A 23,043-nucleotide genomic window follows, 5' to 3' on the forward strand; every position below is an offset into this window, starting at 1 on the left:
ATGGACTTGCTCAAGGCAGGGCTGCCACAAACCTTCAGTTTGTAAAAAAAAAAAATGCAGTATCTGCAAAGCATCATAAAGCGAAGCCCAATAAAACGAGGTCTGCCTGTGCTCAAACTCTTCGGGATACATTTAGATTTTCTTACATATATATGTGAAGCTGATTTTTGTACTCTCAGGCTGTTAGCCTCGTTGCCCAGGCTCACCCGTCCCTGTGTGGCTGTGTTTCCAGGTACGTGACGATCAGCTCTCTGGCTTTCAGTATGGACTCACAACTCCTCTGTGCTTCAAGCAACACGGAGACCGTGCACATCTTCAAGCTGGAGCACCTCGCCAACAGGTAGGACACAAAACGCTCGTTACACTAAGGGAGTCAGATCCGGGTTGTCCGGCCAGCGCACGTGACTTCTTCTCTCTGTCAACGCCATGGACTTGGCTTTACCTGTTCTGTCCCCACCAAGTGGGGAGTGAGTGTCAGCAAAGACTAGGTGATGTGAGCTGGGGTCGCCCTCCTGAGTTTGCAGCCCGGCTCTGCCCCACGTGAGCGGCGAGACATCGGGCAGGTGATCTAATCTGTCTGTACTTCTGTTTCCTCGTCCGCCAAACCTAAAATATTAATGATCATATATGCTTCTTAGGCCTGTTGTGAGTGCCTGGACTGAAAGCACGCAGTGTAGTGCCTAGAGAGTGTTTGCTAGCTCGCTACAAATCCCCTGATGCACAGGCCCACCTCGTGTTGTTGCTTCGAGCTTTGTTGTGCTTCGCAGATACTGCATTTTTTACAAACTGAAGGTTTGTGGCAGCCCTGCCTTGAGCAAGTCCATCGGTGCCATTTTCCCCAGAGCCTTTGCTCGCTTCGTGCCTCTGTGTCACGTTTTGATCATCCTCAACATTTTTCAAGCTTTTTCATGATTATTCTATTTATTGTGGTGACCTGTGATCAGTGATCTTTGATGTGACCATTGCAAACAGATTACGACTCACTGAAGGCCCACATGATGTTCAGAATTAAGGTATATGCACTTTTTTTTTATCAAATTGAGTTTATTTGAGATGGGGCTCAGATATGAATCTCTGTAATCTGGCTCCAAGTACTGTACTTTGTTTTTTGGCCGTGCTATGAGGCATGCAGGATCTTAGCTCCCCGACCAGGGATTGAACCCATGTCCCCTGCAATGGAAGCACGGAGTCGTAACCACTGGACCGCCAGGGAAGTCCCGCACGTTGTTTTTTAGACATCATGCCACTGCACGCTTACTAGACTGCAGGATAGTATAAACATCACTTTTATACGCACGTGTTCAACATGCTTTATCGCTGCGATCTGGAGCTGACCCCGCAGCGTCTCTGGGGTCTGCGTGTATTCGTCACCCCCAGCACTGAGGGCCTGGCAGATCCTTCCAGGGCCGCTGCTGGGCCTGTGAGAGGAGAGGAGAGGGGTCGACAGCGTAAAGCGTGTACCGGGCTGCAGCCAGGGGTGTGCGTATGTTTCCTGTTGCTTTTGCAATAGACCATCACAGACTTCATGGCGTAAAGCAGCACGCGTTCACGGCCCCATCACGCTGCCAGTCGGGCTCGGTCTGCACTCAGGCTGCAGCGCAGGTGTTGCCCGCTGCCTGCCTGAGCTCAGAGCCCTCCCCGTCTGGGTCGTCCTGGTCGTCGGCAGGAATGCAGGCCCCCGCGCTGCAGCAGCGAAGCCCCTGCCCCCGTGATGGCCTCCAGATCCCTGTCCCTCCTCACGCAGCCTTCAAACCAGCAAGGTCGCGCCGATTCCTTCTCAAGCTCCTGATTTCTCTGAGTTTCCCTCCTGCATCTGGCTGGGCAAAGCCCTCTGCTCTTAAGGCCTGTGCGATTGGCTAAAGCCGTCTGGATCATCCCCCCTCGACAGCCACCTGGGCCGTACGACGTGACACAGTCATGGGGCTGCGGTCTGCTCGCTGGCACAGGCTCCGGGGACCAGGCCGTGGCACCCTGGGGCGCCTCCTAGGGACTCCGCCTGCTGTCGTGTGGGAACCAGTGCAGGTGCACAGGTGTGCAGCCCCTGTTTCTCCCGGGAAAGCGGTGAAGGGTCTCCTCCACCCAGGCCTCGGCCGTGGCAGTGTCACGTCACCCAGCCTGCCCCTGGGGCCCAGACCCTGCCCCGCGCAGCCCAGGACACGGCTCACACCTTCCTAGGGGGCCTTCAGACACCGCGTGTCTCCTGACACCTCCCTCTAGGGTTACTATAGGAAATGGAAATGTGAAGTGTTAGCGATTAGCTCAGGGACACCCAGAAAGCGGTGGTGGCCTCGGCAGCATGGGCGCTTGTCTGGGTCCCGCGCTTCTCGGTCCGTGGAGCCTCCCGACACTCTCCGGCCCCTGGTTGCCCACGCGCTTCCAGAAGGCAGGCGGGCTGGGAGCCTCACGACTGAGGGAACGAGTTCAGAGGAGTTCAACGTCTCGCCTGGAGCCGGCCTCCGTCTCCAAACCCAGGGTCCACATGAAAGCGCCGCATTCCACACCCGCCAGGCGGCAACTCCAGCGACGGCTCAAATCCGTGTCCCAAGTGTGGCCTCCTCTGCTGGGCCTTGCCTGGTACCAGAAGAGACAGGCTCCGCCCCCAGAGTGGGACTTCCATGGGAAGACCCCTTCCACCCGCTCAGGGAGATACAGAACCCGGCCTCCGTCATGTGTGTCTGCGTGTCTGTGCCTGTGTGTCTGTGTGTGTGTGTGCTTGTGTGTCTGTGCCTCTGTGTCTCTGTGTGTGTGTCTCTGTGTCTGTGTGTGTCTCTGTGTCTCTGTCTCTGTGTCTGTGTGTATGTGTGTCTCTGTGTATGTGTGTCTGTGCGTGTGTGTCTCTGTGTGTGTCTGTCTGTGTGTGCCTATGTGTGTGTGTGCCTGTGTGTCTCTGTGTGTGTGTCTCTGTGTGTGTGTGTCTGTGTGTGGGTGACATGGTGCCGGCCTCTGTCCCACACCGTCGGGAGCTCCCTCCCTCCCTCCCTCCCGGGGCACCCAGTGACTGTGGGGCCCTGGCTCCAGCCGCTGGCCGCGGGCTGCTCCCACGTCCTCTGGAACCTCGGCCCCGCAGGGCTGTGAAACCCTAGATGCTGCCCCTCTCGCCCTCCACCGTGCCTGGAATGCTTCCAGCACCCGCTCCGTGTGTGCGTGCCCCAAAGCACGCTGCTTGCCCTCTAAACTTTTAAATAGATGTCATCTGTCTTCTGGACGTTTCTATCCCTTCTCGGACAGCCTCTACACCGTAGGACCCGCTCTCTGCCGGAGCTTTAATCCATCCTCAGTCATGCTGGGTTTGGGCCCCCGTGGGCAGCAGAACCATCCAGACGCCCTGCCACCCCCAGGTCCCGGGATCCAGGGACCCCACGCCGCCACCTTGGTCGCATCTCCATCCGAGTCTCTTATTGGTGCTTAAGGTGGGAAGTGGCCACTTGGGCTCACTTCCATCTCAGGTCACCAGGAGCACACCTTCCCGTCACTCTCCACATCCCCCCAGCCCACCTCGTCCGTGGAGCGGTAACTCGAACAGCACGAGACGACTCTACCTCTGCCTCCGTCCCACCTCTCTGGCCACCGCCCTGAACCGGGCCTCCCTTCCTTGGTCTCACTCCTTGTAGCCTCTTCTGACCATCATACATCTTGCTGGACTAATCCTTGGAACATGCCCTTCCGTCCCCAGACACCTTTATTCCCCTTTGCCCTCAGGAGTAAAGTCCGAGATCCTCCAGCCTGGTGTTCAAGGCCTTTCTTCCTTCTTTCCTTCCTTCCTTCCCTCCCTCCCTCCCTTTTCCCAAACAACTTTTGTCTTTGGCATTCACAACGTAATGGCTACAGACACAATGCACTTAAAGATTTAATCTGCATTATTGTTTTCTCAATCACTATAGAAATACCAAATACATGTTGAAGTATAGTGTTTTTTTGTTTGTTTTTTTGAATTTTGGCTGCATCGGGTCTTAGTTGCAGCATGCAGGATCTTTCCTTGCAGTGCGCGGGCTCCAGAACACATGGGCTCTGTAACTTGCAGCACGTGGGCTTCGTCGCCCCGCGGCATGTGGGATCTTAGTTTCCCGACCAGGGATCGAACCCGCGTCCGCTGCATTGGAAGGCGGATTCCTTACCACTGGACCACCAGGGAAGTCCTGAAGTAGAGTTGATTTACCATGCTGTGTTAATGTCTGCTGTACAGCACAGTGATTCAGTTACACACACACACACACTTTCTTTCTCATCTTCTTTTCCCTTCTGGTTTATCCCAGGATGTGGAATACAGTCCCCTGTGCTCTACAGTAGGGCCTTGCTGTTTCTCCATCCCGTATACAAGAGTTTGCGTCTGCTCATCCCCCACTCCCACTCCATCCCTCGCTCTCCCCCGCCCTTGGCAACCGCCAGTCTCTTCTCTGTGCCTGTGAGTCTGTTTCTGTGTTGTAGATGAGTTCATCTGCGTCACAGTTTCGATTCCTACAGATCGTCAGACTAAGCGAAGTGAGTCAGAAAGAGAACAAGTACCGTACGATATCGAGGCTTTTCTCGCCGATCCTTGCCTGAGCTGAGGCCACCTGCCTCTGCCCCCTGGGCCGGCCCAGCGTGGCCCTGACTCTCGGATGCTTGTCCGGAGCATCTGATGGGCCCCCCTCCTGCCCCCCCACCCCGCTCGGAGACAGACCTGCCTCGGGGCCTAGCCCGGCGACCAAGCCTCTTCAGTCCCGCCAGCCCCGGAGATGCCCTCCTATGAGAGAGTACTCGCCGGGCGCCAGCCCCTACGCTGTGCTGCCGCGTTAGTTCTCACGGGCAGGGGACCGTGATTGTCCCCGTCGTCCCCAGTGAGGACAGTGGGATATGAGGGTTGAAGGAATGCCCTCCACCCCTCCCTCCTCTGTGGTCTTGGAGTCACCTCGGCCTGGGCCCTGTCCTGGGCACCCTGCCTGGAGCGCTCACGCATCCTCCCTTTTACATCTGTGCTGCGCCCCACCTCGGATGCAGGACCTGGGTGTGGTCGGTACCTCTCGGTGACTCCCCACCCTCAGTGCAGCACGCCAGGGCGAGCCGCACAGGTGTGTCCCACGACGCTCAGGACGTCAGGGGGATGGCGGGAGCCTGGAAGCGCCCGTCGCCTCCAGATGAGAACCTCGAGGCCCAGGGAGGTTTGTCCAGGCGGTGACAGGGAGGAATAAACCCCAGGGCTTCGGAGCCGCGGGCCGTGTCCCTCACCAGGATGCATCCCCTGGACAAGCGGCCTCTCAGCCGGGGTGCCTGGTGCGCGTGCGGCCACCCTGGTCCTCGCCGGGCTGCTCGGCACAGAGGCGAGTGTCCACCCTGCCCACCCGCGTCTCACCACAGAGCCGTCCCCCCTTGTCTGCCAGAGACCCCAGGATGCGGCGCAGGGGGCACACCAGGTCCCTTTGAATTCCCCCCCACCTTTGTGCGTTGCCAGCACCCACCCGGGTGGCTCGAGGGCTGTAACCAAACACCTGTCCAAGCATCTTGCCCGGAGGTTTGCTTCCCACGCAGTCTGGCTGGGAGGCCTTGACGCTGAGATCGGCCTGTTCTTTTCTTCCGTGAGCCCAGAACAGGCCTGGGCTTAGGTTACAGAGCCCAGGGACTGATTCCAACTCACTCTCTGCCCAACCCCCTTCCAGGAACCTAGAAATCAGGCTGATCATCAGATTCAGCCTGCTTAATGCAGGAGAGCCGTCGCACTGGGAACCTCTTAACGGCCGTGCAATGGCTCTTCCGAAGGACACATGAGCCCTTGACGCCCTCTGGGTACGGCCAGAATGGCACGTCCCGAGCATTCGGGTGGGTGGAACGTCATGCCAGGGCACAGTCCCTTCCCACTGCGGTGAGCACGGCTCCCAGCGTCGGCTGGGGATGTTGGATGGCTGCCAGGGGACAGGTTGGCCTCACCCTCGCCTATGCCTTGCTCCCCAGCCAGCCAGAGGAGCCCTCGACCTGGACCAGCTACGTGGGAAAGATGTTCATGGCTGCGACCAACTACCTCCCCACCCAGGTGTCCGACATGATGAACCAGGACAGGGCCTTTGCCACCGGGCGCCTGGGCTTCTCTGGGCACAGGAACATCTGCACCCTCTCTACGTACGTGCAGCGCCACCCCTCATCAGGCACAAACCATTACAGATTTGCTTCCCCAAAGCACAGGTTTACTTGCCCCAGACACACACACACAGGTTTAAAAGAAAGGCAAGAGAAGGGAGCTAGGAAGGGCACGCAAGGTCAGGACCCACGGCACACCCCGTGGCCGGTCAGCTGCTTTCCCATCCGGTGGGACCCTTTCTCTGGGGGCTGAGAAGCTGAGCTGGAAGCTGGCATGGGAAGTTTAACCTTCTCGTTCCAGTGACACTGTCTTGAAGACAGTTCCCATTTTTACGGAATTATGTAAAAAGGCTCTAGTTCCAAAGTCTCGGTCCAGATACCTATGGGGTCGACAGGTGTTTTATGTAAGACATTAAAAAGTGTTTATTAAAGCCGAACATTTGAAAAATTTTGTAAAACTAGCCAGCAAAGATGGGGGCCAGTTTTGCACCTGCATCCTTCCTTCCGCTGTTAAAGGCAGAGACACACATAAGGCAGGTAGGCGGACACTTTTGTTGGCAGGGGAACCTCACAGAGCAGCAGGGTGTATGCATACCCTTTTGTCTCACCCACACAATTATGGTCAAAGACAAGAAATCATCCTCAAGGTAGATCACTAGGACACAATGCAAGGAAATCACCAGAAACCCAGACTCTGGGGTCAGCGGGCTGCGGGTTCGTGGATGTCGGGACAAGACGCTGGTGATGCCCTCAGGGGGGTGGGTGGGGGGGTGGTTCGTCCCTGGAAGCGGATCTACCGCCCACGTACGTTGTCATCCCAGCACATGTCTTCTTGGCTCTTAGGATCCAGAAGCTGCCGAGGCTCCTGGTGGCCTCATCCAGTGGACACCTTTACATCTACAACTTGGACCCTCAGGATGGAGGAGACTGCGTCTTAATCAAGACCCACAGGTGAAGAGACCAGTTTTGAGAAAGCCGGCCTTTCAAGAGCCGGCTGTGTTGTGTGCCCCTCAGCCCAGAACAGCGACCAGCCTCAGGGCTCTCGCTTCCCTTCCTCCTTCAGGGGCGGGCCCAGGGGCAGAGCCAGAGGGGGCCCTGCTTGGTGCTGGGCTCACGTAGGGCTCAATAACATGCAAAATGGGATCTCCCTGCTGAGCCCTCCTCCTCCCAGGGTCCCTCAGACATAACAGGCGCTCAGAGCCGTGTAGCAAACTGAACTGAGACGTTCTCCTGACCTCTGCGGCCAAGGGCAGGGCAACCTCCTGCTGCGGACAGGATGCCCCGAGCTGCCACTGCCCCCTCACCTGGGGCTCCCGGGTGCCCTTGCCTGCGCGTGCCAGAAGGAGCACAGGACCGATCTCAGTTTACTAAACGCCAGAGATGAGAAATCCCGTGATTGGCAGGTGAAGGTCACACTGGTCCACGCTGACCTGGCAGGGAACCGACAGGTGTATGCCTTGAACTCCAGGGGCCCAGCACGGGCTTCCAGGTGCTTTGCCTTTTGGAAATGTCCTGGGCGTGAGGTGACCTCTTTGTCTCTTCCTTCCCCCCACTTCATCACTGCAATTAGCTTGCTTGGCTCAGGAACTGCCGACGAGAATAAAGAAAATGACCTCAGAGCTTCATTACCTCAGTCTTATGCAGCAACTGTAGCCAGACCAAGCCCATCCGCAGCCTCCACGGTGCCAGGTGAGCGGGCATGGGGGGCCTTGTGTGACAGCGACCCTCTTCTCCCGTCACCACTGCCTGTGGACGGAGCGCTCCCCCTGAACCACGTGTCTCCTCCAGATGCGGCCCTGGGTGTAGCCTTAAGCGCGGGTCCCAGAACAGGGCCGGCAGAGCCCCAGTGGCCGCTTCCCTAACAAGTAGTGGGAACCCTTTGCCTCCTGGATGGTTTGTAATCAGGTGGGAAGTTGGAGGAGATGGGGGCGGGCAGGTGGAGGAGACCAGCCGCCCAGGGGCTTCGGGCCGTAAACGGTGAGGATCTGGACTCGTGGGAAGCACAGTCTGTCCCATGGGTCCCCGGATGCTCGCTTTGCTGAGGCCCGGCCCCGGGGTCTCGGCCTAAGAACAGACCCCGTGGCTTCTCTTACGTCTCACTGTTGGTTTCCAGGTTATTCTGAGGATGGCGGGGCGCTCCGAGGAGAGGTCATCCCCGAACACGAGTTTGCGACGGGACCAGTGTGTCTTGATGATGAGAATGAGTTTCCCCCTGTGAGCATCGGGAACCCTTAAGAGCGCCCAGTCTGTGTGCTTAGACAGAACCCTCACCTGTACACGGGGCGGAGTCCGTTCCCTGTTGTCTCGTCCGTCACAACTAATCCTCCCCTAACACCTGGGAAGCCTCAGACCCCACACACTAGCCCACCCGACAGTGTTAGGGTAACCACGTACTTGCCCAGGGAGCCTTGGCGGCCTCCCCGCATTCAGAGGCCCGGGCCCCTTGACTTTGCTTCTTTAGCACTCTCTCTGCTGCTCACTGGGAGAAACTTGTCCGTCTAAGCTCTTATTTTCCTGAGGTTCCTGAGATGCTCTGAGCAGAATGTTGCCGCCCTTGTGATGCTAAAGGTGATGCTCTGACAGGGCTGGGCCCTCGCCCTCCTCCGGCTCTGACAGGACTGACCCCTGTTCGTTAACAGCCACTCGGAGAGCGGAGCGGCGGTGGGAAGCCCCCCGGGCACCTCTAGCCGGGCACCTCCCCAGCATCCTGCTTCAGCCGTCCTGGCAGCGAGGGCCCAGGCTTAGCTGGGCGCTGGGCGTGGCTCCTCTCAGCACCCTGGGGTGAAGAGAAGCTTGTCCCCCTGGTTCTGATTCTTCAAGCTTCCGTTCAGAGCAACATAGAGACCCCTCTTATGAGCTTCAGTCGGAAAACAGCCCAGACGGTCCACTTGAAGTCATTTCAAGATGGAAGCAGTGTTTAGGCCAAGGCTTAGAGAGTCAGCTGACTGTCCTTCCTGGAAGCAGAGAGAAGTAGCCATTGAGCATAGATCTTGGGCTGCAGTGTTTTCTCTTGGTCATGATTTTGGGTCAGTTGGATTCCATTTGCCAAAGGATGGAGTGCGGGTCTGGCTTCTCTCTTGCAGAGATCCATAGGACAATCTAGTAAGTCTAGTAAAAGAAAGACAAAAGCTGCTGTAGGGCCCTTCATGCAGGACTGCAGGGCCGTGTTCCTGACTTCCCGAAAGGCTCTGTGGGTTGCAGCTTGAGATCGGCATTTCTGCCTTTTAATAGACAGATTGTCAAATACAGTGCCAACCAGTAAAGTTTACATTTTAGGGGTGGAAAGCAGTCCTTTTTAAAAATACTAAAATTACACATTTAAAAGCGTCTCCCAGTAGGACCTCCCAAGAGACCAGTTCTTTTGCTTTTGGGTTCTCTTGCCCCTACTCGCTATAGCGGGAGCTTTTCTGTCCCCCCCCCCCAAAAGTTGGTGGTCATTTATCTGAGTTGTATTTTCCGGGAACCAGAGCAGGTCAGATGCAGTGGGTATACATGTGGAATCTAATGGAATCAGCAACTTTGGTAAAAGTCTGTGACTGCTATAAAAGATTATTAGATTGTTAGATACTTAACTGTAATCAGAGTAGACCTCGAAACCTCTTATATTTACAGAATTTGGATATCGGCATTCAGAAGGTGATCCCTTGCCAAAGAAAACCTGTATCAAATAATACATACACCATGCAGATCATTTGGAGTATTAAAAAAAAAAATGGAGACGCTTAAGAACTAGCACTAAAATGAAAGGCCTGTTTGCTTATTTGGTGCCAGGAAGCCTGGTACAAGCCATTCGTCCTGTCTCCCTCGTAAGGACCAAGTGAGTGGAAGTCAGTTTAAACTGCGTCGATTTTTATTTATGTGGAAGGAAGGCTTCCTGCTAGTGACAGTGTCGATCGCTGAACGAGCTTCCCCGGAACGGTCGCTAGGCCCTAGCAGTTTCGGAGCAGCCCCCGTGTGCAGAGCCGGTGGTAGGGGTCTCGGAGACCATCCGACCCCAGCCCTGCCCTCATGCCTGCAGGCAGAGCGATAGGGTAGCGGGTGGGCTTCTGCATCTCAGCGCACAAGGATCGGGGCCTGAGTGCCCCTGGGATGTCCTCGCAAGAGGGACCATATTAGTCATGTCGTCATTGGCAGTAATGGTCCACTGGAGATGCTGAACAACTGCCTCTCCCTGCCTCTGTTCTGAACTGTCATGCCTGTTGCAAATATCTGTCCAGAATCCTCCTGTCTACCCACATTCCTTAACACCTTCCGGGATCCTGACAGATCCTGGGGTCTCAGCTTCTCCCGGACACGAGCCTAGGTTTGCTCGGATCATCTCCTGTGGGGCTCGCTGGGTCATCACTGCTGGTCTTCTTTTTTAAATATAGTGGCACTAACCTGGGTATGATCCCTCTCATCTCCTTGGGATTTACTTTGCTCCAAGCACAATGAGAGAAAAGAGAATTGATCATTTCTGGTCCCTTAGAAAGATGCTGTATTCAGGAAGGGAGTAGCTTTGGTTTCGGTAACAAGCCAACCTTGACAAGTCTGCATATATTCTGACATTCGTCTTACTCTTGGGACCAAGGGTACTTACTGACTTTTTCATGGTGATTTAGCAGTCTGTGTTTACAAGTAAGATGAGCCTTAAAAAAAAAACAAAAAAAGCAACCCATATACATATCAATACACACATATATTTTTACAAAAAGTATTTTCTGAAACTGCCACCTCGTCTACACCAAAAGAAGACGGGTGACTCTTCCGTGACCACACGCGAGGGTCGGCCTGTGGACAGACAGGCGGGAAAGCTCTGCTGGGCCCAGCCTGCCCCCACCGACCCCGCGTGGGCACAGGTCTGCTGACGGTGCAGCCTGCCCGTCAGCCCCCTCCCGGAAGGAGTAAGGCCGTTCTGTTTTGATTTCGGTAGATAATCTTGTGCCGCGGCGATCAGAAGGGCAAAACGAAGCAGTCATGGTGAACAGCAGGACCGCCCCTGTCAGGCGGTTTTGGAGACGACCAGGAAGGTGGATGCAAGGCATGCGGTTGTGTGAGCAGAATGGGGGGTCAGGAACCCGGGATGCGGTTTGCTGCCCAGCAGGCTCGTCTCAGCCCCGGTGGCCGGTGGGTGCGGGAGCTCTGCAAATCCACATCCTGCCGTTGTTGAAAGTGCGTCCCAGCCAGAGCGTCCACATGGACAAACCATCTTGGTCTATAACCCTAATTTTATATTACAAAGAGCATCCTTTCGAAAGCGTATGCTGCGTAAAAATGTACTTACAGGAGAATCTCTCTGAACTGTATTTCTTGTATATGACATAGAGAGAGGCTGTTTTAGCCAGGCAAAAGGTTTTTGCAGTGATTGGAATAAATCATTTATGACCTTTCAGTCCCATTTAGGACACTGATAATAAAACCATGGCAATGCACTTTTGAGGCTTTAAGACTTTACTTCTTTGTGGTTTCTGAAAGCAGGAAGCATCCCTAAAATCTTTAAAATACAGCCGTTTGACCTGTCGCACGGGATGGTGGTAGGTGGGCAGGGCCGCGGACTTCTGCGGGCCCTGCTGCTCGTGACCTGGAAGCAGCTCTCACCTTGTCAGGTCCGCATCCCCCGTGCTGCTCACAGCATCCCCCTGGGGAGCTTCCTAGACACGGAGCGCCTCAGGCCCCCCAGCCCACCTGGTCAGAGTCTGCATGGTCACAAGCTCCCAGGTGATTTGTGCGCCTGTGAAAGACAGGGAAGTGCTGCTCTAGATGCCAGCTGGGATGAGCCTCTGTTCAAATGACCGGCAAAACTGGGTGCATAAAAAAAAAAGGCAACTAAAACATTGAGTGCCTGCTTGGTGTCACGTCCCTTGCCAGGCAGGCACTTTCACGTATCACCTGTTTCATCCTCAAGATCAGCTCGCGAGTTAGGTTAAATAATGTGCCCAAGTTCAAAAGCTGGGGCTTGGACCTGGTCTGACTCCTGACTCCAAAGCCCAGGTGCCTTTTCTTACAGCTCGGGCTCGGCATGCCCTCAAGCCGGCACGCGGAAGGGACAGCGGGGGACACAGAGTGGGGGCTTCAAAACAAACTTCTGAGCCTTATTTTTAAAGCACACATCACTGCAAAGTGGGCAAATCCGCAGTCGGGATGTGAACCCGCCCGTCTCGCTTCCCTGTGTTTCCATCACGCGGCCTGGCAGCGGCAGGCGGTGTGGCGGGGATTACAGCAGGGGGTCACGGAAGGGTCCTGACTGTAATCCGCTCGGGAGATGTTGTCGCCAGCAATGTCTTCGAGGACCCCCGAGAGAGCCGCTCTGACCTTGGGCAGGACCCTCTGGTACTCGGCGCTACCCCGTTCCAGAGGCACTGCTTCTGCGATGTCATCATCCAGGTTAAAGATGAGGGGAGGGTCGTGGTGCCGCTCGGGGCCGACGCTGCCATCGCAGGCTCTGGCCCCACCTGGAGCGGGTGACAACAGAGACCCCGTCAAGCCCAGCGCCAGATTACAAGTGAGTGCAAACGTACCAGGACTCCAGTGTTCCAGTGACCGCTCTCCCTGCCGCTAAGACACTGACTCAAGTATCTCTCCCCTCTACCCTCTGGGAGTAAATGTGATGTGTCTTTTGAAAATTGATTTCTTGAGTCCACAGGACACTCAATTTGGCAAATTAGGCAGGGAGGCCAGGGAAGTCGTTTCACTTCGGGCTGCAGTTCAGTTTATTGTCTGAGTTAGAATCTGGCTGTTACGGCGGTTCCCGAAGACGGGTGACGAAAACGCTTGGAGCGATGGCAGCCTCCTTGGCTGTTAATGATTCAGGTGACTTCCCCCCCCCCCCTTTTCCGTACAAAAAGTAGTTAAGGCTTCTGACAGGAATGAATACAATATAATTATATCAACAAAAGGAATTCAGGCAGAGGACAGCCCTGGGAACACACAGGCAATCCTGAACACTTCCTTTGCCTCGGGTCTCCTTAGCAGGGAAACGTGAACAAGGTAGACATTTACCAGCCGCTCGGGGGAAGCAGAGCCCTGAGGTGTGAGAGAATTTTTTCCACCGGCTCCTCCTACAGGGGACTCTGTGGGATGGAACACTCGACAGCATCCTTACGAAAAGCACAGCTGTGTGATGAGGACGGTCCAGCTGACGAGTTCCTATCCCACCCTCCGCTATAAGCCGAGTGCCTGAAGCCCAAGTGCAACTCAGTGAAAGCAAATCTCCACAGAGGAGCCACAGTCACACCACGGGAGGACGCAGCTTTCATTCTGGGCCAATCTGAACAGAAACATAAAGTGTGAAACACTGAGAGGGAAGAATGGGTAGATCAGAGCCTTTAGGAAGCCTCTGTTGATGCTTCTCCTCCTGGGAGGGATGTCAGTGTGTCCAACAGAGAGTAAGAGCCGTTGCCTAGCGTTTGGAGTTGAAGTTGGCTCTTCCTCTTTGCCAATAAACAGAGGTGATGTGAGCTTTGGCAATCAGTCAAGCGAAGGTGGGGACTGACTCCTCTTATAAAAATTAAAGGTTTCCGCTTAAGGGAATAGTGGAGTAGTAGCTCACATAAAACTCATCCTCCCATAGATGACAATTTTAAGTTCTAAGCAACATACGGAAAAAAAAAACAACCAGTTGAAGGCACCAGAAAATCATCCATGCAGGCAGAAAGGAATTTGATTTTTGAAAGCAGGAGGCCACACGGGGTGGGGTCTGTGTTTAAGTGTTTTCCCCTGGGGACACCTCCCTACCCACCCAGTCAGAGCAGCATGGAGCAGCTAAAGCCCCAGGAGGGGACTGTGGTCTCTTTGGCATGAGGTGTCGGGACAGAGTTCAGAGCTGCCACCACAGACGAAAGTTGGTGGGCAAAATCCTGGGAAGGAGAGAGCCGGAGAGGGGAAGGCTTAAAATCTGCAAATAAACTCCCTTCAAAACCTTGGCTGACCCCTGAACTGGGCACGCACAGGTTCTAGCAACAGCTACAAGTCTGAAGAGCTCAGCACGCATTTCTGTGCTACCCAGTGCAGGGAAGGTAGAATTTAGGGTGTGAATTCTGTTAAGTTAGAAAGGCTTGATAAACACTTCATATTTTCCATTGAAGTCCCAAAAGGTTCATGCTAGGAGTAAAGACTGTATCCCGGAATGAAGGCGTTTACCTAAGCTTAAGGATAAAATCCAACAGAGCCCAGTTCTGACGAAGCATAAAATCAAGCCGCCTCAAGTTTAAGGGGATTAGGCGGTAATTAACTGCCCGTGAGAACCAAAGTCAACACTCCTCAGGTTGAAAGTCAGAATCTCTACAATGCATCACACACCATGTCCAGTGTTTAAAAACTACTCAATAGGAAACGTCTAGTTTCTGGTCCAGCATTTGGAGCTTTGGAAGTCAGCCCTCCACCCTAACAAGTAAAAAGCTGAACAAAACTAAAAATTCAATGACTATTCTGAGATCCATCAGAGAAGTGAGGTCACAGGGCCAACCTCTGCCCCCCAAACTGGAGACAGACAGGTGAATACAGAGAATCACAACATACCAGAGCAGAAACCCACAAGCAGACACCTCTGGGAACCAGTGCCCTGGTAGGAAAACCCGAACTGTGATTAACAAGTGATGGGAGGCTCACTGTAGATGAGTCTAAGAGTTAAAAACCCCACGGGGGTGGGAGTCCTCTTTTAGATGAAAGTCCTAAGAAAAAAGAAAAAAAGAAACGCCAGTGATCAAAAACACTGTTACAGAAATAAGAATAAGAATGCCTTTGAGGGCCTCCCTGGTGGCGCAGTGGTTGAGAGTCCGCCTGCCGATGCAGGGGATACGGGTTCGTGCCCCGGTCTGGGAGGATCCCATATGCCGCGGAGCGGCTGGGCCCGTGAGCCATGGCCGCTGGGCCTGTGCATCCGGAGCCTGTGCTCCGCAACGGGAGAGGCCACAACAGTGAGAGGCCCGCATACCACAAAAAGAAAAAAAAAAAAGAATGCCTTTGATGGGCTCGTTCGCAGATTCCATGGCTGAGGACAGAATCTCTGAGCTTGAGGATATCTCAAAAGAAGCTTCCAAAGTTGAAAAGCAAAGAGGGGAAAAGATGTGCAAAGCGCAGAGCAGAATATCCAAGAACTGTGAGGAAACTGCAAAAAGTATAATGGGAACACTAGGAAGAGAAGAATGAGTGAAAGGAATAGAAGAAATCTATGCAACTATAATGACTGAGATTTCCTCCAAACTCATGTCAGACACCAAACCGCAGATCAAGGAAGCTCAGAGACCCTGAGAAAGACCCTGTCAAGAGAACAAGAAGTCAAGCCACAGACTAGAAGAAAATATTTTCACAAGGCATATCTGATAAAGGGCTGTTATCCAAAATACACAAAGAACTCTTAAATCTCAACAATCAGGATGATGAGAATAAGAACCTGAACAGACACCTCACCAAAGAAGATACACAGTTAGCAGACAAGCATATGAAAGGGTGCTCGACACTGTACATCATCAGCAGTTGCAAATTAAATAACAAGACCCCACGACACACCTAGTAGAGGGGACAAAATGAAAAATAGTGGCAACACCGAATGCTGGTGAGGGTGTGCAGCAGCAGGGACTGTCATCCCTGCCGGCGGGGACGCTAAACAGTGCAACTACTTTGGAAGACACCTTGGTGTTTTCTTACAAAATTAAATACACTCTAACCATACGATCTAGCAGTCACACTTCTTGTTATTTATTCAAATGAGTTTATGTCCACAAAAAGACCTCCACGTGGATGTTTATAGCATAATTGTCAAAACGGTTTACTCATAATTGTGAAGACTTGGAAGCAAGCAAGATTTTCTTCAGTGGGTGAATGGATAAATAAACTGTGGTACGTCCAGGCAATAGAATATTATTCATCTTTGAAAACAAATAAGCTCAAGCCATGAAAAGACATGGAGAAGCCTTAAAATGCTATTTTAGTCAGCCTAGGCTGCCATAACAAAATACCATAGACTGGGTGGCTTAAATAATAGAAGTTTATCTTCTCACAGTTCTGGAGGCTAGAAGTCCAAGATCAAGGTTCTTGAAAATTTGGTTTCTGGCGAGGGTTCTCTTCCTTGGCTTGCAGACAATAGAGATACAAAAAAACCTCGGTAAATACTAGCAAACTGATTTCAGCGGCTTATAAAAAGGATTATACACCATGTCCAAGTGGGATTTATCCCACGGATGCAAGGTTGGTTCAACATGAAAATCAGTCAGTGTAAAGCAATGTATATTCATAGAACAAAAGACAAAAAAATGATCATCTCAATAGACGCAGAAAAAGCATTTGACAAAATCCCACACTCCGTCATGATATAAACACTCAAGAAACTAGGAATAAAAAGGAACTTCCTCAACCTGATAAAAATTATCTGTGAGAAACCCAGAGCTAACATCATACTTAGGAAAGACTGAAAGCTTTCTCCCTAAGATCAAGCACAAGACATGAATGTCCACTGTCACCACTTCTATTCAACATTGTACTGGAGGTTCTAGCCAGAGAAATTAGGCAAGAACCAGAACCAGAAGGCATCCAGACTGGGGAGGAAAAAGTAAAACCACCTCTATTTGTTGATGAAATGATCTTATACAGAGAAAAGCAAATGGTCAAAACTCTCCAGTTAAAAAGCAGAGCCTTATCAAACTGGATGAGAAAGCAAGATTCCTTTCTTTCCTGCCTACAGAGACGCATTTTAAATATAAAAGCAGTTGAGTTGAAAGGAACAAAATAGATATATCACACAAACCGTAAGCACAGGAAACTGGAGTGGCTATGTTAACATTAGACAAAACATACTTCACGATATGGAGTACCAAGATAACGAGGGATATTTCACAAGGATCAAGAGTCAGTTTTTAAGGAAGACAAAACTAAAGGGAAACATAGACAATCTACATCCTAAATGGAGATTTTTAAAACGCTTCTCTCAATAATTGATAGAACAACTAGACAAAAAGCCGGGAGGGATATAGATGATCTAAACAACTATCAACACCTCCACCTGATTGAAATTTGTGGAACATTATACACAAGAACTGCAGAATACACATTTGCTTCACTTCCACATGGTGTGTTCACCAAGATAGATCATCTGCAAGGCCATAAAATAAGTGTCAGTAAGTTTCAAAAGATTGAAAACTTCCAGAGTATGTTTTCTGATCACAATAAAACTAAATTAGAAATGACAAAGATAAGAGAGCTAAAAAAGGCCTCCAAATTTTGGAAATTAAGCAACAGCTTTCTAAATGACCTGAGTCAAGGAAGAAATTAGACAAGATACTAGAAAATATTTCCAACTAGATAATGAAAGTAAAACAGAACTTGGGAGATACAGATAAAGCAGTGCTTAAAGGGAAAACTGTAGCTATAAACGCTTATATTTCAACATGAGAAAGGTTTAAAATTAATTATATAAGTGTCCTCTTTAGTAAACTAGAATAAAGAGAGTAAAGTAAGTAAAGAAGGAATGGAAATAAAAGTGGGAATCATAACATAGAAAACGATAAAGGAAATTAACAGAGCTAAAAGTTGCTTCATTAAAGATTAATTAAAAGGATAATGAGGAAATATTATGAACAATTTTAGGCCAGTAAATTTGACAACTCAGATGAAATGGACAAATTATTTTAACAACTTACCAAAGCTGATACAAGAACAAATTAAAAATCTGAATAGCCCTATACCTATTAAAGAAATTAAATTGATAACCAAGAACTTTTCCATCAAGAAATCATACATGAAAGAAATAATACCAATCTTCTATAGCCCCTTCCAGAAAACAGAGAAAGGAACACACTTCCCAACTCATTTCCCAAGGTTAGCAAAACCTTGATACCTAACCCCAACACAGACATTTCAGGAAAGGAAAATTATAGACAAAATCTTGGCAGATCAAATCCATCAATATATAAAAAGAAAAATACATCACAACTGAGTTTATCCAGGAATATAAAGTTGACCTAACATTTGAAAACCAATCGATGTAATTCACAGTATTAAGAAGGTCCTTATGCAAGTATATACATTTATAGGAGCTCATCAAATCGTGCCGTTTAGGTCTGTGGCTTTCACTGTGTGTAAAGTTTCCCTCAATTACTCTTTTGAAAAAGGTAAAAGCAATAAGATCACTTAATTCTAGGCCACACGGCGAAACAGACTCACTGCCTCTTAAAGCTCCTCCTAGGACATGACCTCAGAAATCACAGCCTCATCATAGAGGGACACACACCTCTTTCTCTAATCTAATGCAGTAGCTGTCAGTTCACCTCACTTATCCCAAAGCAGTTTTATGTCATTAGCATATGCAGATTTTCAGGGACGGGGGTGGGGAAAAGGAGGAATCAGAGCACATCCGGGCTTCATCCTGTTTCATCCTATTTCATCCCATCTGTTGAGATTTCCATTCTTCCCTTGCTAACTTTCCTGGGAGTTTGGTGATGCCTCAGAAGAACAGACCTCCCCTGGGTATCATAATTCCTGTCTGACTGTGATCACTTCAAACAGTCCTATCACTTCATAGTAGCGTTTATGATCCCAGCATTGTGACAACAAGGGCTTTCTGGCTGGGTTATGACTTCTGAAATTGACTCAGCCTGGAGAAACCATACCTCTGAGATAGGTTAATGTAAGGGCTGTCATCTAGACACTTTCCATCTGAAAGAATAACAAACATCTCACTGGTTTGCATTTTAGGTCTTGGAAAGTGGAAGATTCTTGTGGCATTTTTAATATCCTTCATGTGATGAACTCAAAGAACTTGTTTTGTTTTTATGCCACATTTTCTTTGGGGTCACTTATTCACCCTCAGGGCAAATAAATTTTTGTTCTTTATTATATAATTCTTTGGAAAGCTCTAACTTTAAATAACTGAATCAGGACTTCCCTGGTGGCACAGTGGTTAAGAATCTGCCTGCCAACGTAGGGGACACAGGTTCGAGCCCCGGTCCGGGAAGATCCCACATGCCGGAGCAACTAAGCCCGTGCGCCACAACTACTGAGCCTGTGCTCTAGAGACCGAGAGCCGCAACTACTGAAGCTCGTGCACTTAGAGCCCGTGCTCCGCAACAAGAGAAGCCACCCCTATGAGAAGCCCGCGCACCGCAACGAAGAGTAACGCCTGCCCGCCACAACTAGAGAAAGCCCGCACGTAGCAATGAAGACCCGACGCAGCTAAAAATAAATTAAATAAATAAATAAATAAATAAATTCATTTTAAAAAAAGCAATTGAGTTTAAAAAAATAACTGAATCAAATTGGAATCCACATCAGATCCCAGATTTGGGTGAGGGTTTTTTTTGTGGGGGGGCGTGGGGGGGAGGTTGTTTTTCATTCATTAAAAAGTGTTAGGGTTCCTACCAGATGCAAGATTCTGTGCCAAGCATCTCAAGACAACAACGATTAAAGAACTTACAGAGGCTGAATTTAGAGAGCTTAAAGCTACTAGAAGAAATAAAAGATGTATTTAAATAACTGGCGTATATGGCAGAATGTGGTAAATACCGGAGTTCTCCACATCCTACCCAGCTGGGAAGACGAGAAGGAGTTCTCAATCCAGGTGGCCTTAAAAGCCGAGAGGGATTTTAACCTGGAGGCCAAGGAAAAAGACAGTCGTTCTTGGAGAACTAAGACTAGGAAAGTCCAGGGACCCAGGGTGGAGGGAGTCCGAATTCAGTTGGAAGCAAAAAGCCATTGCCAGACTTTGAGAACCATGCTGATCTGCTATCACCTTTCTAAAATATACGTTTAAGACGGTCACAGGGTGAGCCAAGCCGGAGAGAAACTTGGGTTTGCTAAACAGACCTCTAGCATCTACTTTCTGAAACGGTCTCTTGCTTCAAAATATCTCTAAGCTCCCACTGAATGTTCAGCCAGACTGGCATTGGAAGCATAACCGTGGGATGAAATGTTTTTCACGTGAAAAAGTGGACAGTGTGGATGTGCTGGACCAGCTCTGAGCTGGCTGGAGATCTCTGCTGATAAGGCAGAAAGGTCTTATTAGTATACCTGTAGGTACAGAGGGCCTGGGCAGGGCCCTTGTGTGTTGAGCCCTCCTCCTGGGCCCGGGTTTGGGGCGGCACCATCGGAGATGCTGAGAGCACCCTGAAAGGGGGCAGCCCACATTATCCTGGAGGCTTGAGTGAGAGTCCGGGTGGGACAGGGTCCCTCAGTAACTCACCGGTGACGAAGAAGGCCTTGTACTGCTCCAGGCGGACGGTCTGAAGGGCTCCGTCCTCTCCGGCCGCCCCACTGTTGGGGTGAAACAGCACCTGGGAAAAGGGGGCGGGGCTTACACAGAAGAAAACCATGCTAGAGGCGCCCTGGAAAGCATTACTTTCTTTTTTCTTTTTTTTTTTTTGGCTGTGCTGCGTGGCATGCGGGATCTTAGTTCCATTGGAAGCACAGAGTCTTAACCACTGGACCGCCAGGGAAGTCTCAGCATTACTTTCTTTGTCATGGTCCCTGTTCCCCATCACCTGCCAAACCCACCCCCTGACACCCAGCCCAGCCCCAAACACAGACACAGGCCTGTGGTCTACACCATCCAACTCCCGGGAGCCTGTGTGAAAGACCTCTTTTGCTAGTCAATTAATCGGAGTGGGTTACAGCTCTGCTTGGATTCCTAGGCCCAGTACTAGCCATGTCATCTGCAGGGTCCAGTGCAAGATGAGAATGAGAGAAACCTTGTCCGAAAATTAAGAATTCCAACTGTATAGCACAAGGAATTATACTAAATATCCTGTGACAAACCATAATGGAAAAGAATATGAAAAAGAATGTATATATGTGTATAACCGAATCACTTTGCTGTGCAGCAGAAATTAACCCAACATTGTACATCAGCTACACTTCAGCAAAATTAATTTCCTTTTTTTTTTTTTTTTTTTGCTGTACGCGGGCCTCTCACTGCTGTGGCCTCTCCCGTTGCGGAGCACAGGCTCCGGACACACAGGCTCCGCGGCCATGGCTCGCGGGCCCAGCCGCTCCGCGGCATGTGGGATCCTCCGGGACCGGGGCACGAACCCGTGTCCCCTGCATCGGCAGGCGGACTCTCAACCACTGCGCCACCAGGGAAGCCCAATTTCCTTTTTTTAAAAAATTTTTATTCACTTATTTATTTTTGGCTGCGTTGGGTCTTCGTTGCTGCGCGCGGGCTTTCTCTAGTTGCGGCGAGCGGGGGCTACTCATCGTTGCGGTGCGCGGGCTTCTCATTGCGGTCGCTTCTCTTGTTGCGGAGCATGGGCTCTAGGCACGTGCGCTTCAGTAGTTGTGGCGCGTGGGCTCAGTAGTTGTGGCTCGCGGGCTCTAGAGCACAGGCTCAGTAGTTGTGGCACACGGGCTTAGTTGCTCCGCAGCATGTGGGATCTTCCCAGACCAGGGCTTGAACTCGTGTCCCCTGCCTTGGCAGGTGGATTCTTAACCACTGCATCACCAGGGAAGTCCCAAAATAAATTTCTTAAAAAGCTACTTTCTTTTAATTACTACCCCCCCCAACACACACACACAAATTAAGAATTTCAAGGTGGCCACAGCACGTGTGCTTTAAAGCAAGCACAAGGTCCTTCTAAGTGCGGGTCCCTCTGTGACAGCAGGGGTCACCCACCCAGGAGGCCGGCCCCCGCCTGAGCCCCACCCCTCAGGGTCAAGACGGGGCCTGGGATCTGCATGTTTTAGAAATATTCCCAGGGAGCCTGACACAGATCGGTGGTGATCCTTGGATCTCTTTGAAAAACAGCTTCTTCAGCATCCAGTTGACTCTCCAGCTCTCACGTTTGGGCGTCTCCGTGTGATTTCTCCAGAACTGGGCACAGGCACGGCCTTCCCTCCAAACACAGATGACCTCTGACTCCGTTCTACCGCACTCAGACCGAGCAAGTCATCAATGAAGGAATCACCCTCCAACTCCACGCTTCCACTGCAGGGGGCAAGGGTTCGATCCCTGGTTGGGGAACTAAGATCCTGCAAGCCAAGTGGCATGGCTCCTCCCCAGAAAATAAAAAGAATCACCCTCCAGAATGGAAACACCTAGTTCAGGGTTCCCAAGGACAAGGTTTGGTAGAAAATAAATGACCAGCATCCTTGGCAAGTTGATGGCTTTGGGCTGGAAACGTGAGACCGCCTTGGTATGAATCATGACCGATATATATCACTGGAAAGGCGCTTACGTGATTCAAAGTTTCCATGGAGCTAAAAAAAAAAAAAAATGAGAAACATCTGTTGGAGCAGTAAACAGCTGTCCCCCCAAGTTTCCCGGCTCTGAAAGGATGCCAGCGAGGGTGGGGCTCCTCCCACACCTGCTGCTTCCGTGCTCTCGTGACAGGGCCTGCCAGGTCCCCAGCCGGCGTGATGACAACAGGCTCCTTCCAAACAGGAAGAGAAGTCGTAACTCAAAACCCTCACTTCTTCCAACCCTGAAGGAAGACAAGCCTCTCACCACAGGAGGCTGTTTTGTTTCCTTCTGGAGAGGGCAGGAAGTGGGGGACTTGGGAAATCTATTGTCAACAGATCTAGGATGTACTCAGACATCCAGGAGATGGGAGCCCAGGCCCGCGGGTTCGAGCCATTGACATTATGGCTCAGTAACAGAAACAGAAATTCCATAAGTGGCGGCTGCCGTGTGCAGGATATTCATTTGGTGTTACCAGGCGCCACTTCCAGAATCCAAGAGCAAGCAAAGTGGCTCGCTCTCAGGAGGGCGGATGGATTTTGGAGAATTCGTATATGCCCTCCTTTTCCCCTCTGAGCAGACTGATTATGGCGTTCTTGTTTATATCAACATAGGAAGGAGGTTGGCAAATTTACACATGAATCACAGCTGAAGACATTTCCTCTCCAGAGGACACCCGGTCCGAATTTCAAAGATAACTTTATCTTCTGCAAACATGTTGCATCTTCTTGGTTGGTTGCCTTTCTTACCTGTTTGCTTTGTTTTCTTTTGTTTTGCTTTTTCAACCAGGGAGTGTCTCCTTACCTCTCTGGAGGCTGGTGCCTGGGTAGCCCCCCCAGAAAGAGGGGTCTCCCACC

General features: G+C 51.1%; 2 protein-coding genes across 10 annotated transcripts in view; one reads left to right on the forward strand and one right to left on the reverse strand.

Annotated features, from left to right (window-relative positions):
• Nucleotides 1–11,474, forward strand: part of WIPI1 (WD repeat domain, phosphoinositide interacting 1) — a 30,338-nt gene extending 18,864 nt beyond the window's left edge. Inside the window, exons 8-13 of the mRNA XM_060080867.1 lie at nucleotides 233–340; nucleotides 5,926–6,090; nucleotides 6,892–6,999; nucleotides 7,619–7,737; nucleotides 8,162–8,262; nucleotides 10,961–11,474. Coding sequence (XP_059936850.1) covers nucleotides 233–340; nucleotides 5,926–6,090; nucleotides 6,892–6,999; nucleotides 7,619–7,737; nucleotides 8,162–8,262; nucleotides 10,961–11,011 — 652 coding nt within the window. The 3' untranslated portion in view covers nucleotides 11,012–11,474. The remainder of the gene's footprint in view (nucleotides 1–232; nucleotides 341–5,925; nucleotides 6,091–6,891; nucleotides 7,000–7,618; nucleotides 7,738–8,161; nucleotides 8,263–10,960) is intronic.
• ARSG (arylsulfatase G) overlaps nucleotides 10,623–23,043 on the reverse strand; it is a 122,534-nt gene continuing 110,113 nt past the window's right edge. For 4 of the 9 annotated variants that reach the window (XM_060080855.1, XM_060080854.1, XM_060080858.1 and 1 more), the window contains exons 11-12: nucleotides 20,198–20,288; nucleotides 10,634–12,479 (exon numbers count right to left, since the gene is read on the reverse strand). In XM_060080855.1, coding sequence (XP_059936838.1) covers nucleotides 12,205–12,479; nucleotides 20,198–20,288 — 366 coding nt within the window. In that variant the 3' untranslated portion in view covers nucleotides 10,634–12,204. Of the gene's footprint in view, nucleotides 12,480–20,197; nucleotides 20,289–21,156; nucleotides 22,207–23,043 lie in introns of those variants that run through there. The other 5 variants (XM_060080862.1, XM_060080859.1, XM_060080861.1 and 2 more) reach the window with 5 other exon arrangements.

This window comes from Mesoplodon densirostris, chromosome 18 (assembly GCF_025265405.1).
Source record: "Mesoplodon densirostris isolate mMesDen1 chromosome 18, mMesDen1 primary haplotype, whole genome shotgun sequence".
Classification (NCBI taxonomy): Eukaryota; Metazoa; Chordata; class Mammalia; order Artiodactyla; family Ziphiidae; genus Mesoplodon; species Mesoplodon densirostris.